This window comes from Salvia splendens, chromosome 7 (assembly GCF_004379255.2).
Source record: "Salvia splendens isolate huo1 chromosome 7, SspV2, whole genome shotgun sequence".
Classification (NCBI taxonomy): domain Eukaryota; kingdom Viridiplantae; phylum Streptophyta; class Magnoliopsida; order Lamiales; family Lamiaceae; genus Salvia; species Salvia splendens.
In genome coordinates this window covers 2329760-2343657 of record NC_056038.1, presented here as the reverse complement: position 1 = coordinate 2343657, position 13898 = coordinate 2329760, and the positions used below count along the sequence as shown (strand labels likewise).

Here is a 13898-nt window from a genome sequence, read left to right as displayed (position 1 = left end):
TTTCCAAAAATATGGCCTTTTTTTTACCGTTTTTCTAATATTTTTTATTTCTTTTTATTCCCAAAATGATCTATAAATACACACATTCATCATCCATTATTCACATCAAATCATCTCTCATTCATATTTTTTCATACAACTTATCTACATCTTCATCTCCTCTCAAATGGATTTCACCCATCTCATTGCAGAAGCGGAGCGCGAAGAACAAGAATACTATGAACAATATCGTGCTGCCTATGAAGCCCATGTCGCCGCGAATACCCCCGCCCCTCCTCATCTAGATCAATTCGCCGCTACATCCACCGTGACTGGGAGGGAGCCAGCGAAAGGCTCGTTGCCGACTATTTTTCCGACCAGCCGCGGTTTCTGGAAGATTACTTTCGGCACCATTTTCGCATGTCAAAACACTTGTTTATGCGTATTGTCAACACATTGTCCGCCCGTGTTGAATACTTTCAAACAAGTACAGACGCAACCGGTCGGGAAAGTCTCTCGGCGTTGCAGAAGTGTACGTGTGCCATCCGACAACTTGCTACTGGGCAAATGGCTGACCTCTTCGACGAGTATTTGCATGTCGGTGAGTCAACTGGAATCCTTTGTCTTAAAAAATTTTGCGACGGCGTTCGTTCAGCTTTCAGTCAGGAAATTTCTTCGGGCACCCACCACCAATGATAGCCAACGGTTGCTTCGTCTTCACGAAATAGTCCATGGTTTTCCTGGTATGCTTGGCAGCATTGACAGCATGCATTGGAGGTGGAAGAATTGCCCGACTGCTTGGATGGGGCAACACTTAAGCGGCCACAAAGGCGGATGCCCAACACTTATCCTTGAAGCGGTCGCCGACTACTGCCTACGGATTTGGCATGCATATTTTGGTATTGCCGGATCCAACAACGACTTGAACGTGCTCTATTCTTCACCATTGTTCAATGATGTTTTGAATGGTGTAGCACCGGCGATCGACTTCACCGTCAACGGAAATGCATACCACATGGGTTACTATCTCACTGATGGTATCTATCCGAGGTTGTCGACTTTCGTGAAGACGCTCAGCAACCCGCAAGTCTCGAGACGGGTTCTTTTTGCGCAGCGTCAAGAGTCCGCTCGGAAAGACGTCGAAAGAGCTTTTGGGGTCCTTCAAGCCCGATTCAACATTGTGAAGGCCCCGTCTCGGCTGTGGTACGTGAAAAATATCGCCGACGTCATGTACACGTGTATTATCTTGCACAACATGATTATAGCTGACGAAGGACCGATGGCGGCTAGCTTTTACGACGAGGATGAAGCCGGAAGCTTAACTGCGAGGTCTCCCCCACGCCGAGGTGTGCATACGACGGTGGGCGAGAGGATCGAAACAAGGAACACAATGCGCGATACTCGAGCCCACATTGAGCTACAAGGAGACCTAATCAAACACATTCTGGCGAAATTCGGCCACGAGTAGTGGGTTTTTTTAATTTTATGAATTTAATTATGAAATTTTTATTTTTAGGATTTTAATTATGTACTTTTAAATTTTTAGGATTTTAATTATGTAATTTTTAATTTTTTTGTAATTTGTAATAGTATTCCGGATATTTTTAATGCATTTTAATTTTGTGGAAATGTTTTTATTTAAATTGAATAATAAAATGGTGGGACCATTGAGCTTGTCCTTGCGGAAGAGCACTGTTGTGCTCTTGCCTAAGAGCATGGAGTAAAAGTGGGTCCGGGCCCACATCCGTGCTCGTTGGCAACAAACACGTACGGAGATGCTCTTGTTAGAAAGCAAAAAAACCTTTTGGTTTCACTATAAGATACTATTACAATTTCATTTGACATAAGTTTTATTTACTACTTATATATAGAATCTTCTCATAATACAGAATTACAATTCAACTAAAGCATGTGGAACGATGTGAAAGTGGAAAAGAAAGTTGAAAATAAAATGGGTTCAAAATTATTTAAAATAATTATATAAAATCATACTATACGGCAAGCCAATTACCAGAGATATTTCATACTATGTTAAAACAAAAATTCACTAATAAGAAAAACTCCGTAATATGATTTTTTTTTCATCGTGACAGTGAACGTGACAACTAAGTATGCTAAATTCCATATTTGTCTTCAATCTAACAATCAAATTAGTGCCACAAAATACTACAAAGGGCCCACACATTAAAAACGCGCAAAATAGATGGAATCGCCACCTACTATTTCTCTAATTTAATTCGATGGAATCATAACAATAATAATATTGTGAAAGGATGTTACTTATTTAAATTAATTTTTTTAATTAAAAATGACATTTTTTCAATAAATAAGAAAATAAAAGAATAAATACTAGTATAATGAAACATGTCGTTTGAATATCTTCAAAAAAAATGAGATAATTGAAAAAAATAAAATAAGATTAACTAAAATTTGACTAAATTTATAATTTGAATAATTATTGCTCTAATAATAATTAGATGGAATTGCATTAAGTCGTTAACCACTGTCCAATTTCTCTAGGGAGGAAATGGAAAAAGGAAAATAAAATTAAGTAAATTATCTGGTGTGCAAAACATAATAAAGTAAACGATTAGGGGTGCTTTTGCAAAACATTTATTTACTTTGCGTAAGTAAAATAGTAAGGTGAGAAAACGCAACACGTGGCAATCATCCGCGAGCTCAGGTGTAAAAATAGACGGTTGAGTTACGTTGCCGCTGACTCTCTTCTCTCCTTACCTTCCGTTTTAGCTGCTGTTACTTTTCATAGCTCAAGAACAAATCCAATCTCTTCTCTCTCTCTCTAGTTTGTCTCCTCTTCAACCGTTTCTTCCTCTTTCTACCTTCTTCTGTTCTTCTTCTAATCACCCTTTTAAATCTAACTCCATCGATTACTCGTATTGGGATTGAAAAATATTTGCATAGAGGTACATACAAACCTTCTCATTTCCTCTTATTATGTGGTGTTTATTCCAAATCAATTGTCAATATGTAAAACGGGGCGATGTTTGTTTCGATTGATTCGAGTGAAATATTGTTAGTGCGACTAATTCGTGAATTTGGAATCGCGTGAGAAAAAAAGATCCAATTTTGATGGGGTGATTAATTTATGCCTTTAATTTTCATTAATCCCAAAAATTGGATTCGTTTCTTGGTTTCAATTTTGAAATTGTCAGAAGAGTTTGAATGTTGGCAGTTGCTTTTGCTTCGCTTTTCCTTTTGGGTGAGCTGTCATTGGTCAGGGACAAGATGGATCTACAAGACACTACCTTTTCCCCTTTTCCTTTACCAAATCCCTAATTTTGTTAGCATCTTTAGATTTTTATTTTTCCCCCTTTGATGGGCTAGATAAGCATTACAAGAATCTAGCATAAATTTGATCACTTTTGTGCTTGATTGCAACAAAAAAAGTAAAAATTTCAAGATCTTTTTGCAGGCATTGTTTGATGTTTGTGTTGACTTCGAATCTGATTAGAAGGGGTGATGACGAATCGTGTTTACGATGGATTGATAGGGGTGACTCGAATGTGCGGTTAAGCACTGTTGTGTTGTTTGTTGTGTGATTGAGTTTTAGCAATGGCTATTGCTGGTTTGCATAATGTATCGGCTTTTGGGACCTTCTTTCGGGACTCCCAATCTAATGCTTCGAGGCAGTGGAGCGATGAGCCTGGCACGCCTCGCACCAGGGCATCCTCTCTCTTGCAGATGTGGCGGGAGCTCGAGGGTGACCATGTGGTGAACCCTTCTTATAGGTCAAGGGGACCGAGAGTTGGCCGAAGGAGTGATGCTGGGCATGAGCTTGATATCTCTGAGGATGCTGATGAAACTAACGCTCGAGCAGTTATAGGTTCGGAGGTGGATCACGATGATAACAATAGTGTCATATCCGAACAATCTAGTGACTTGGGAGAGACAGAGCGGGAACGAGTGAGACAGATATTTCAAGAGTGGATGAACAGTGGTGCGATGAGCCCTTCACCTAACCGTTCGGGACCACAGGGGCTTGGTGAGAATGAGTGTGAAAGGGTGAGAATTATAAGAGAATGGGTGCAGACGAATTCCCGGGAGAGAAACAATCAGGCATCAGTTGGAGACGGAGGTGCTGAGGCCGGTTCTCATATTGAGCAGGCGTGTGAAGGATTGGCTGTCGCCCATCGTGAGACTACTGCACGTAGGCCCATTCGCAGATTATGTGGCAGACAAACTCTGCTTGATCTTCTCCAAAGGGCTCAGTTAGAGAGGAAGGAAGAACTCCAGGGTCTGTTGGAGCACAAGCCCGTGTCCGATTTCACCCACCGCAATCGCATACAGGTGATTGTATATTATATTTCCTCTAATTTTCCCATGCATCATAATATGCTATATCTATGTTGAATTGTTATATTCTTTACCTTGCACTTCTGGTTTTGTGTAAACCATCTGTTAACGACGGATACAAGGTCAATAAAGAGTACTTTAATTGATCATCCTCTCGGTCTCACCTAATTTATGCCACTTTCAGGCTTTGCTTAGGGGTAGGTTCTTAAGAAACGAGACAATGGCACCGGACATCAGACCATCGTCTGTTGCTGTAACAGAACTGGGTATGCTAAGACAACGGCATACTGTCTCTGGCCTCAGGTATTTTCAAGATATATTTATCTGACTGTTTTACCATTTTGACATAGCAGTTCTAAAGAACTGTACTTGGTACTAATAAATTATGTTTATCTTGATGATTAATGAGGATTAGTTATCAATCAAAATATTCCTGTTAAACTAATGGTATCATACTATGGAAAAACAGGGAAGGCTTCCTTTCCAAATTAGAAAAATCTGCTTCTACTTCAACAAACAGTTCTGATTCTTGGTTGAGTGATCAAAACCATTCTGAATTAGAGTCTACATTGCAAGAAAGAGATATAGCTGTAAGTTCGCCAACACCCGACTTGGAAAGTGTTGCGGACAGAAATGGGGGTCCCCAGGAATTTGGAAGAGAAGTCGCTGAAGCTGAGAACCAAGTTGTGCATGACTTGGGTAATGCGGAAGATGTTTCTTCTGGGAATGAGGGACGTGGGCAAGAAATGTCTTCGTACATTGATGTCGGTCAGCAAGATGTTCCACTTGATGTTGCAAGTGTTGGTACTGTAGAGGGCCAAGTTTTGGACGGCGAGGCGACTGAGCAAGTGTCCGCCACTGAGGGAGCTGGTGTTAATAGACACGGAGAAGAGATAAATGTAACAATAACCAATGAGTTTTCGTTAGAAACTGACGTACCACACGATCATTTCGAATCGAGAAGTGGTGTGAGCTATGATGAGGAAGCTGCATCCCATACTGTTGACTTGGAAGGAAATGCGGACGAACAATTTGACGAGCCAGTGGATTCTGTAACTGACATTGAAGAATGGGTGGATACCAGTGGAGAATCAATGGCTAGAAGTTGGCAGGAAGCCTCTCATACTGAGTTGTTACGAGAAACATCTGATAACAATGCTGCAGTGCAAGATCGGATGCAAGAATCACACGACGACTGGCCAAGCCACGACTTACAGGAGGCTATCGATAGTTGGCTGGGTATGCCTTCTGCAGAGGTCGGTGAGTCCGTTGGAAGACTAGATTCATTCTATTACTCTGATGACGACAATGCTCACAGTATCGAACTCCGGGAACTTTTCAGCCGGTATGCAAAGATTTTATATAAGTTGGTGTAATCTCATTTATCAGAATATGACTCTCTCACCTTTTGTGATGCAGGAGACGCGTCTCTGGTCTTCTTCGAAGTGGTTTCCGTGAGAGCCTCGACCAGATGCTACAATCTCACGTGGAAAGGCAAGGTCATGCCTCTGGTGATTGGGAAATGGAGAACGAATCTTCTTCTCCTAGCCTAGTTGATCAAGACCAAGAACAACAACCAAACGGTGAACGAGCCTTGGATGTTGTGGAGAGAAACTCCTTCGCTCCGGAATCTTCCTTCGTCTCTGCTCCCCGGCCACTCTGGGACGAGGAAATGCAGGGGGCGAGCTTGCCTCACTTCAACTTGAGCCAGCATTTTGGAACGGTATATCACATTTCCTAATCCTTTTTCGTCTGTTTGTCCAAAACATCGTGTTAGAGCATCTTTTCGTGTGCTCATCGATCCAGTTAATGTGTATTAGGACTGGGAGGTGGTTAACGAGCTGAGAGCCGACATGGCTAAGCTTCAGCAGAGGTTAAACAACATGCAAGGCATGCTGGAACAATGCATGGACATGCAAATCGAGCTGCAGCGTTCAGTGCGCCAAGAGGTTTCCGCTGCTCTAAACAGGTCCTTCACAACAAAAGGCAAGTGTGACTATGAGGCAAAACTAATAACGTCATCTAGCTTCGTCCCTTGACCATTTTCACGATATCAAATGCAGGAACATCGAAAAGGACCCCTCCTCACGACGAGTCTCAATTGGACTGTGTGAGGAAAGGGATCTGCTGCTTGTGTCACGACACCAACATTGATACTTTATTGTACAGGTAACGATATTTTCGTTTGATGCTCGGTTCCATCTTGGATTCTTGTGAAATGATCTTTCCTATAACTTTATGCAAAATGTTGATGAAAATGGACATACAGATGTGGGCACATGTGCACCTGTTCCAAGTGTGCTGATAAACTGATCCAGGACATGGGGAAGTGTCCGATGTGCCGGGCCCCGGTAGTCGAGGCGGTCCGAGCTTACTTTATCCAGTGAATAAAAATCAAAGATGAAATTAGAGTTTAGTAGATTTATCTGATTCAAGATGAGGAAGTTGCTTGATGATTGAGCTCTTTTTTCTTACAGCAACTAAAATTGTTTAACAAAAGTAGGTGATATATTTGACCAGATAGTCGTTGGTATTTTTGGATGGCTTCTGTTGTGAATAAAGAGTAGCTGTAGCACGACCCGAGGGGTGTGGTTGAGTGGACGAGACTCATCATTCATAACCAAACGTCAGGGGATCATCGATCTTTGGCTTTGGGGAAGGAATAGCCTTAAATTTTCGGGTCAGTTGTCTCTCAGCTTTCAAGGTGCATACAAATACACGAGTGGATTAGTCACTGGGTCTGCCGGTGGAAATTTTGGGCCAAGAAAAAAGAGTGGCATGAGAGATTGATGAATGTGGTGAAAGCTGATAATTGATTGGTGCATTGCACATGTGCAGTAGTCAATGAATTGTGGGCTGCATTATTTGTTGTATCATTTGACACTGTGAGATATATTTATTTGGAGTGATTATATATAGTGGCAAAACCCAATTTCTCTTACTCTACTCGTTTCCCATATCATTAATATTTTTTTTTCAAATTATGAAATAAATACTATATGTACTTCATTCCTCTATAGCTAAATATCCCATATTGTTATTTTTATTATTTCTTGGTCAATAGATCTTAAATTTCACCAATTTATTTCACATTTTATTATAAAACTAATGAATTTTATAGTATTGTTTTGCAAATTTACTTGTTTTGTAAAATTTACATAGATGTTCTAATATTAGTAATATAAGCACTTTGTAACTGGTGAACTGAAAAAATGTGTTTTTTTGTATGGAGACAAGAGAACAAAAGTTTAGGTGGAAATTATGTTGATTTTTCTAAGAATCTTTTAAATTTCAGCTTTTAAATATCTTGTTGGCTAATTAAAGTATATTCTTGAGGGTTGCTTTCGGCTATAGACTTAAATCGTGCTATTCACATGTGCTAATCACTTTTTTAGCAGTAGTAATTATGTCTAGTAATTATATTCTCTCTATACATACATAAACTTATCATTCACTTAATATTTTGATGAATTCTCATTTTTCACCATTCCTCCAAATGTTTTTCTTACGTCAAATGATGCAGGTTTGAGATTTAATATTTTACACAAATAGTATATTACTATTATTAAAGCAAATTATTTTCACCTACTAAATTTTCTCTAAAATTTTGTTTTGAATCCGGCATTGTAGTAGCGTACAAAATCAACACCGGTTTAATATTAATGAAATAAAGAAAGGAGTATATGATAACAATTAACAAACATTATTATATATCTCAATATATGAGACTTGCAATAAATCTAAAATATGCATGAACTATTAATTTATTTTATACAAAGCCATGATTGGTAAGTCCCATGTCATTTTATATAATACCCCTGTATTTTCACGTCAATCTCTGGCATGCCAGGTTGGTATTTATAATTATTTATTCACAAATGCAGAACTTATCTTGAAATTGAAATAAAAAAATTATGGATGATTTACATTCGGTGTCATTACATTAGTTTCAATATAATTGGAGGGGACAAATTAAAATGTCATGATTTAGTAACCAAAAATTGGAAATTGAAATAAAAAGGTACTAGTACAATAGTTTGGATTAAAAACTAGCGGTTCTACGAAACGGCGTCGGATTAGGGAGATCAGAGCAACTACAGGCTCGCCTGACACCAATCTCGACGTCCAAACAAATCTCATCGGTGGCCTTGAACAGCTCAGCGGAGCGGCACAGGGGGCAGGTCACGTGCGACGCGAGCCACGTGTCGATACAGCTCGGATGGAACACGTGGCGGCAGTAGGGAATCATTTTAACCGTCTCCGTCTCACTGAACTCGCCCAAGCAGATCGGGCACTCCTCGATCATCCTGTGCTTCGCGGCCCCACCGTAGGGAACAAGCGGCAGCGAATCAACGGCCGACGTGTCGAGTCCTCCGCCGGAGCACTTGCGGTGTTGAGGAGGCGGTACGGCGGCGGCGGTGTCGGAGGCGAAGCGGCGGATGTAGATGGAGAAGAAGGCGAGGAAGAAGAGGGCGGTGAGGAGGACTAGGATTGTGACGGCCATGGAGGAGTCGAAGACTGGGGCGGCTTGGAGCGGCGGATTTCTGGCGGCGGCGGCGGCGGCGGAAGTTTCGGGATTGCCATTGAAGGAATCGACGTCGGAGGTTTGGATGAATCTTCTGGAGATTGTTAGAGTTGAAATTGGACTCATTTTTTCAATTTTGATTTTTATAAGCTATTTTCATCAATTCGATTCACCACTGATATCTGATGATGATTAAGAGAGAGAGAGAGAGAGAAATTGGAGAGCGTATGACTATATATATACATTATATATAAACGTTACAGAGAGAGGGAGAGAGAGAGATGGGTGTGAGATTAATTTGGAGGTTTTGGTGAAAGCGAAACTGGGGAAGGGGTGTGGTTCATGATAAGGTTTTATTTTATGTTACGTTTTTTCTTTTTATTTATTTCATTCCATTTTCAGTTTCTAGTTGTAATAATACTACAAAATTGAAAACTTAGTTTTGTCTGCTAATGATGGGAAATGGGATTTATCTTGACCGATTTTGAAAATAATGGAAAATTATTGCTTACTTTGTGTGGAACTGTTTAATGGAGATTGAATTACGATAAATAACTGGTGACACTTTGCCAAATTGATATTTGATGATTTGTTGAATAAATTGTTACAAAAGTATATTTACGTAATTGAATTATAGCCTATAGGGAGGGATCAATTGCTAACTCATCATTTAATTGCTAGCTATAACTAATTTATGACCATAAGATTTTTGAAATCTTGTAGTCTAAAATTTGCCACGTATAATTTTCATTTTTATTAATTAAATCAAAAAATATAAAAAAAAAGACTATCAAATTAGAATTTTTGATGAAAATGTCAATATATTGTTTCGAAAATATCAACACAATGCTTTGAGAATGTCAACACAATGCTATGAGAATGTTAACGCATTGCTTATATTGATATTCTACATGTATTATATTGACATATTTTATATACTATGTTGACATTTGTTGCTGTAGAAAAAAATTGAAATTTTTTTAATTTTTTTCAAATTTTGATATCGGAATATATGCAAGTGAGATCTCGTTATAATCCTTATGAAATTATCTTTAATTTGATATATGTTGTGCGAAAAAATAATTTAAATCGAGAAAGCTATATGCGTTTTAAAGTTATGAGTTATTTTTCAAAAGTTAGTTACAACTAATTTGTTGTAAATTGACCTTAATACCTTTATTGACGTTTTTTTTTATCGTATTGACATTTCGGGTCTGATGATTCAGGCCATTGATTTGAATATCTAATGGTTATTATTTAATTATAGTTATTAATTAAATATTGAATTAGTAATATAACACTCTCATAAGCTATATATTATAGTGTTAATCAATTTAGTTATTTTTATTATTGACTTATTATTGTTGGGTTTGGGCTTTAAATGAGTGAAAAATCAACTACCTAAAATTTTAAGTAAATAGATAAAGTAGAACTTGGTTTTTATTAATACTAGTATCACATCTGATCTGCGCGATGCACGAATTAATTTAATTACATAAAATAAATTTATATTTAAAATTAATTATTTTTAAATCCGATACAACTATTTTATCTAAGGATTAAAAATCACAAACATGTAAAATAATTTAAATGCACAACCCAAAACATTAAATTTAACAAATTTAGAAATCAACTAAGTGCATACACATATTTAAGATAATGGTATGGAAACTGCATTATTTATAAAATTATTCAAAGTTCCAATGACCAATTTTTTTAATCTCTATCACATAACAACAACCATAATTTTATATTTTATTAACGGAACATAAACACTTGAATACCATTCATATAAAAACATTAATACACAACAATAATCATTAATACTAAGGAGACTTTAAAATGAAAAGATGAGTAATTAAGTATGTGGTACATATAAAAAAATTATACGATAACAATAACATATTAGTTCATAAGTTTTGAAAAAACTTTTTTTATACATTATTAATAGTGGAATCACAAGTACAATCAACCTCGTTGATACAAATTTAAATTTTCAAAAAAATTCACACAATCTCTTACGTTTTGAAAAAAAAGATATATTGCTTACTATAATTGTGCATGTAATTATTTCCAAGGTCAAGCCTAAAAATAATTACACATTAAATATACTTTCGCCGTAACTTACGCCTCAACCCTATTTCCTCCTTATTTGCGATCAACTGACAATTCGGCATCAAATTTTATTATCTTAGAAGGCATATTATATTAATATTTACATCTGTAACTAAAATGAAGGAAATGTTACATCTCAATATCAGTTCTCGAAATAAACTATAAATCTCACACTTCCATAAAATAGTTTTAATTTTATGCTTAAACAATTGTCTTCAACACCACAATTAACGTAGTGTATATTATTCCTACAATGAGTTAATCTAATTTATCCAATCACGTTTATAGAAAATCATAGAATAAAGAATAAAGGTTATCGGAAAATGAAACCAAAGAATAAAGGTTATTAGAAATTAAGTGATAAATGCCATAGAAATACAAAATAACGTAGTGAGTGAGTAAATGTAAACTATGAATCTCATACTTACATAAAAAAGTTTTAATTTTATGCGTAAGCAATTGCCTCCAACACCACAATTCACGTAGTGTATATAATTCCTGCAATTACATAAACAATGAGAGTTAATCAAATCTATCAAATCATGTTTATAGGAGACCGCAAAATAAATTTATTGGAAGATAAAACCAAAGAATAAAGTTTATTAGAAATTTTGTGACAAATGCCATAGAAATAGGAACTAACGTAATGAGTTCCTGGATTTAGAGCCACCATATGTCATATATTTATAGTACAAAAAAAACCTTTCACTTCTCCAATTATTTATAATAAATTTTTAAAAATCTTTTATTTTTAACTAATGACATAATGATTGAAATTCAATTATTTTTAATGTATATAAATGGAGTATATACGTTACTAATGTGAGTGAATATAGCTTTTGACTGGATTATAATCCTTCATTATATCTATTGAAATATAACATAAATTTCTAGCAAATAATAAATGTCATCAATTTTTAGATAGGCAACGGCCTCATCAATATTATACTATATAAGATCAACATATATACACAAATGCGTAAACATGAGTGTAACGGCAGCTTAGCCTTTAAATTATGATAATCAAGCACAAATTTCATGTATTAGCCACATCTTATATCATGCCCAAAATTCTTAAATATTTAAAATTAACCCAAAACTCACCTTTTATATTAGTATAGTTATAACTCACACCTACATTTGTTTATTAAAAGAATACATTAATTACACCATTGTGGAATGTGTTAATTAGAATTGTCCAGAAAATTCTCGAGATTATATTAATTACACCATTGTGGAATGTGTTAATTAGAAACGTGACTAAGTAGCCAAATCTCACCTTAAGCTAAAATTTTAAGTAAATAGATAAAGCAGAACTTTGGTTTTTATTAATATATCAAAACTCACACCTACATTTGTTTATTAAAAGAATACATTCAGCTACGCTTGAATTGGATTAGTGGGACAAATTTCGGATTTTTATGAAATATCTTGTTTAAATGAATTTTGGCGAGTTATATGTATTAATTTGGACCGCTTGTGTCATCTTTCATGATCATATTATATCTGAAAATTTTCCATTATTTTTTTGTATATTTCGAAACACAATTCCAAGCCATGTTTCAAATCAGATTTGGTCCCCATTTGAGATTTTTTCCACATATTTATGAGGAAACTTCTTTCACTATTGGGCAATGTGATCTAAATTAAAATTTGAATAACACCCAATAATGAATAATTTACATTTATCTGTACTGTATACTAATATTTGTTTAATAGTTACATAGTTCAATAGCGTTGTAGAATTGTCCAGAAAATTCTCGAGATTATATTAATTACACCATTTTGGAATGTGTTAATTAGAAACGTGACTAAGTAGCTAAATCTCCCCTTAAGCTATAATTGCAAACTATAGTTCTAGATAATTCAATTCCCCTTTCACTATTTGCCACTTCATTACAAAAATTGATTGCAAAAATTAGGACCGATCTACCCCACAAATCCAAGCCATTTAATCGTAAACAATATTTTAATGGAGTAGTAGATTAATTTAGAGCCTTTTTCTAGATTCAGTTTATTAAAATTCAAAAAAACAAAAAAAAACTTCTGCACCCTCATATCCTTATTTATTTTTAATTGATTTACGCCTATTAAAAAGTTACAGTTTATGTGTTTCAACAAGTAATTAACTCCATTCATAATTCGTAATACAACATGAAGTACACTTTATTTGGACATTTTGGGGAAAAAATATTAAAATATTGTTGTCATTGATACTGATTTAGGTCTATCTTCTTTTGTGACAAATGTTAATTGTATTTGCAAGGCCTAATTAAATGAGAAACATGTCTTACGTGTTAATAAATTAACGGTGCCAAAGCTCATTACGAATTGAGTCCTTGACACCAATTATATCTTTCTTACAAAAGGGCAAACATTGTTGAAGATTATTTTTTTTTGTTTCGTTACTTTTTTAGGTGATACGACATATGTCACCAATATTCACTCAATTGTTTGTTTGATGACAAATTTATTGGAGTCCTAGTCCACACTTTATCCATTTGTGGGATTTGGTTGGATGGATTCATCCTTCTATTTAATCTCGAGAATGTTATATACAAACAATTTTAACTTGTTTCGAGATGAAGTATCGGATCGTATCTACTCAATCGAATATCATTCATAAGAAACGATCTTAAATAGATTCTCAAACAAAGATTGCTAATATTGTGACATCCCTAACCCGAAACATGCATTATTTTGCATATTATCATATTATATTGTCATTGCATATTAAATTGTCATTTTTATTACATAGATATTAAGTGTGTCATAGAGAATATATTTATTGTTATGACTACTCAAAATAGTCGAATATATGGATAGTTTTGATTTACGGAAATTGTTAAAATAGATGTGTATACTATGACACACTACACATCTATTTTAACAATTTCCGTAAATCAAAACTATCCATATATTCGACTATTTTGAGTAGTCATAACAATAAATATATTCTCTATGA

General features: G+C 35.7%; 2 protein-coding genes across 2 annotated transcripts; one reads left to right on the top strand and one right to left on the bottom strand.

The window, feature by feature from the left end:
* The first annotated feature begins 2737 nt into the window (after positions 1-2737).
* LOC121741984 lies at positions 2738-7234 on the top strand. The gene is made up of 8 exons (XM_042134980.1): positions 2738-2903; positions 3413-4287; positions 4478-4596; positions 4763-5638; positions 5713-6016; positions 6114-6279; positions 6357-6462; positions 6563-7234. Exons 2-8 carry the CDS (start codon positions 3553-3555, stop codon positions 6678-6680), a joined length of 2424 nt encoding a protein of 807 aa, XP_041990914.1. The 5' UTR covers positions 2738-2903; positions 3413-3552; the 3' UTR covers positions 6681-7234.
* A 946-nt stretch (positions 7235-8180) lies between these two features.
* Positions 8181-9143, bottom strand: LOC121811289 (RING-H2 finger protein ATL57-like). The gene has a single exon (XM_042212114.1). It carries the CDS (start codon positions 8942-8944, stop codon positions 8336-8338), a length of 609 nt encoding a protein of 202 aa, XP_042068048.1. The 5' UTR covers positions 8945-9143; the 3' UTR covers positions 8181-8335.
* Positions 9144-13898: the final 4755 nt, after the last annotated feature.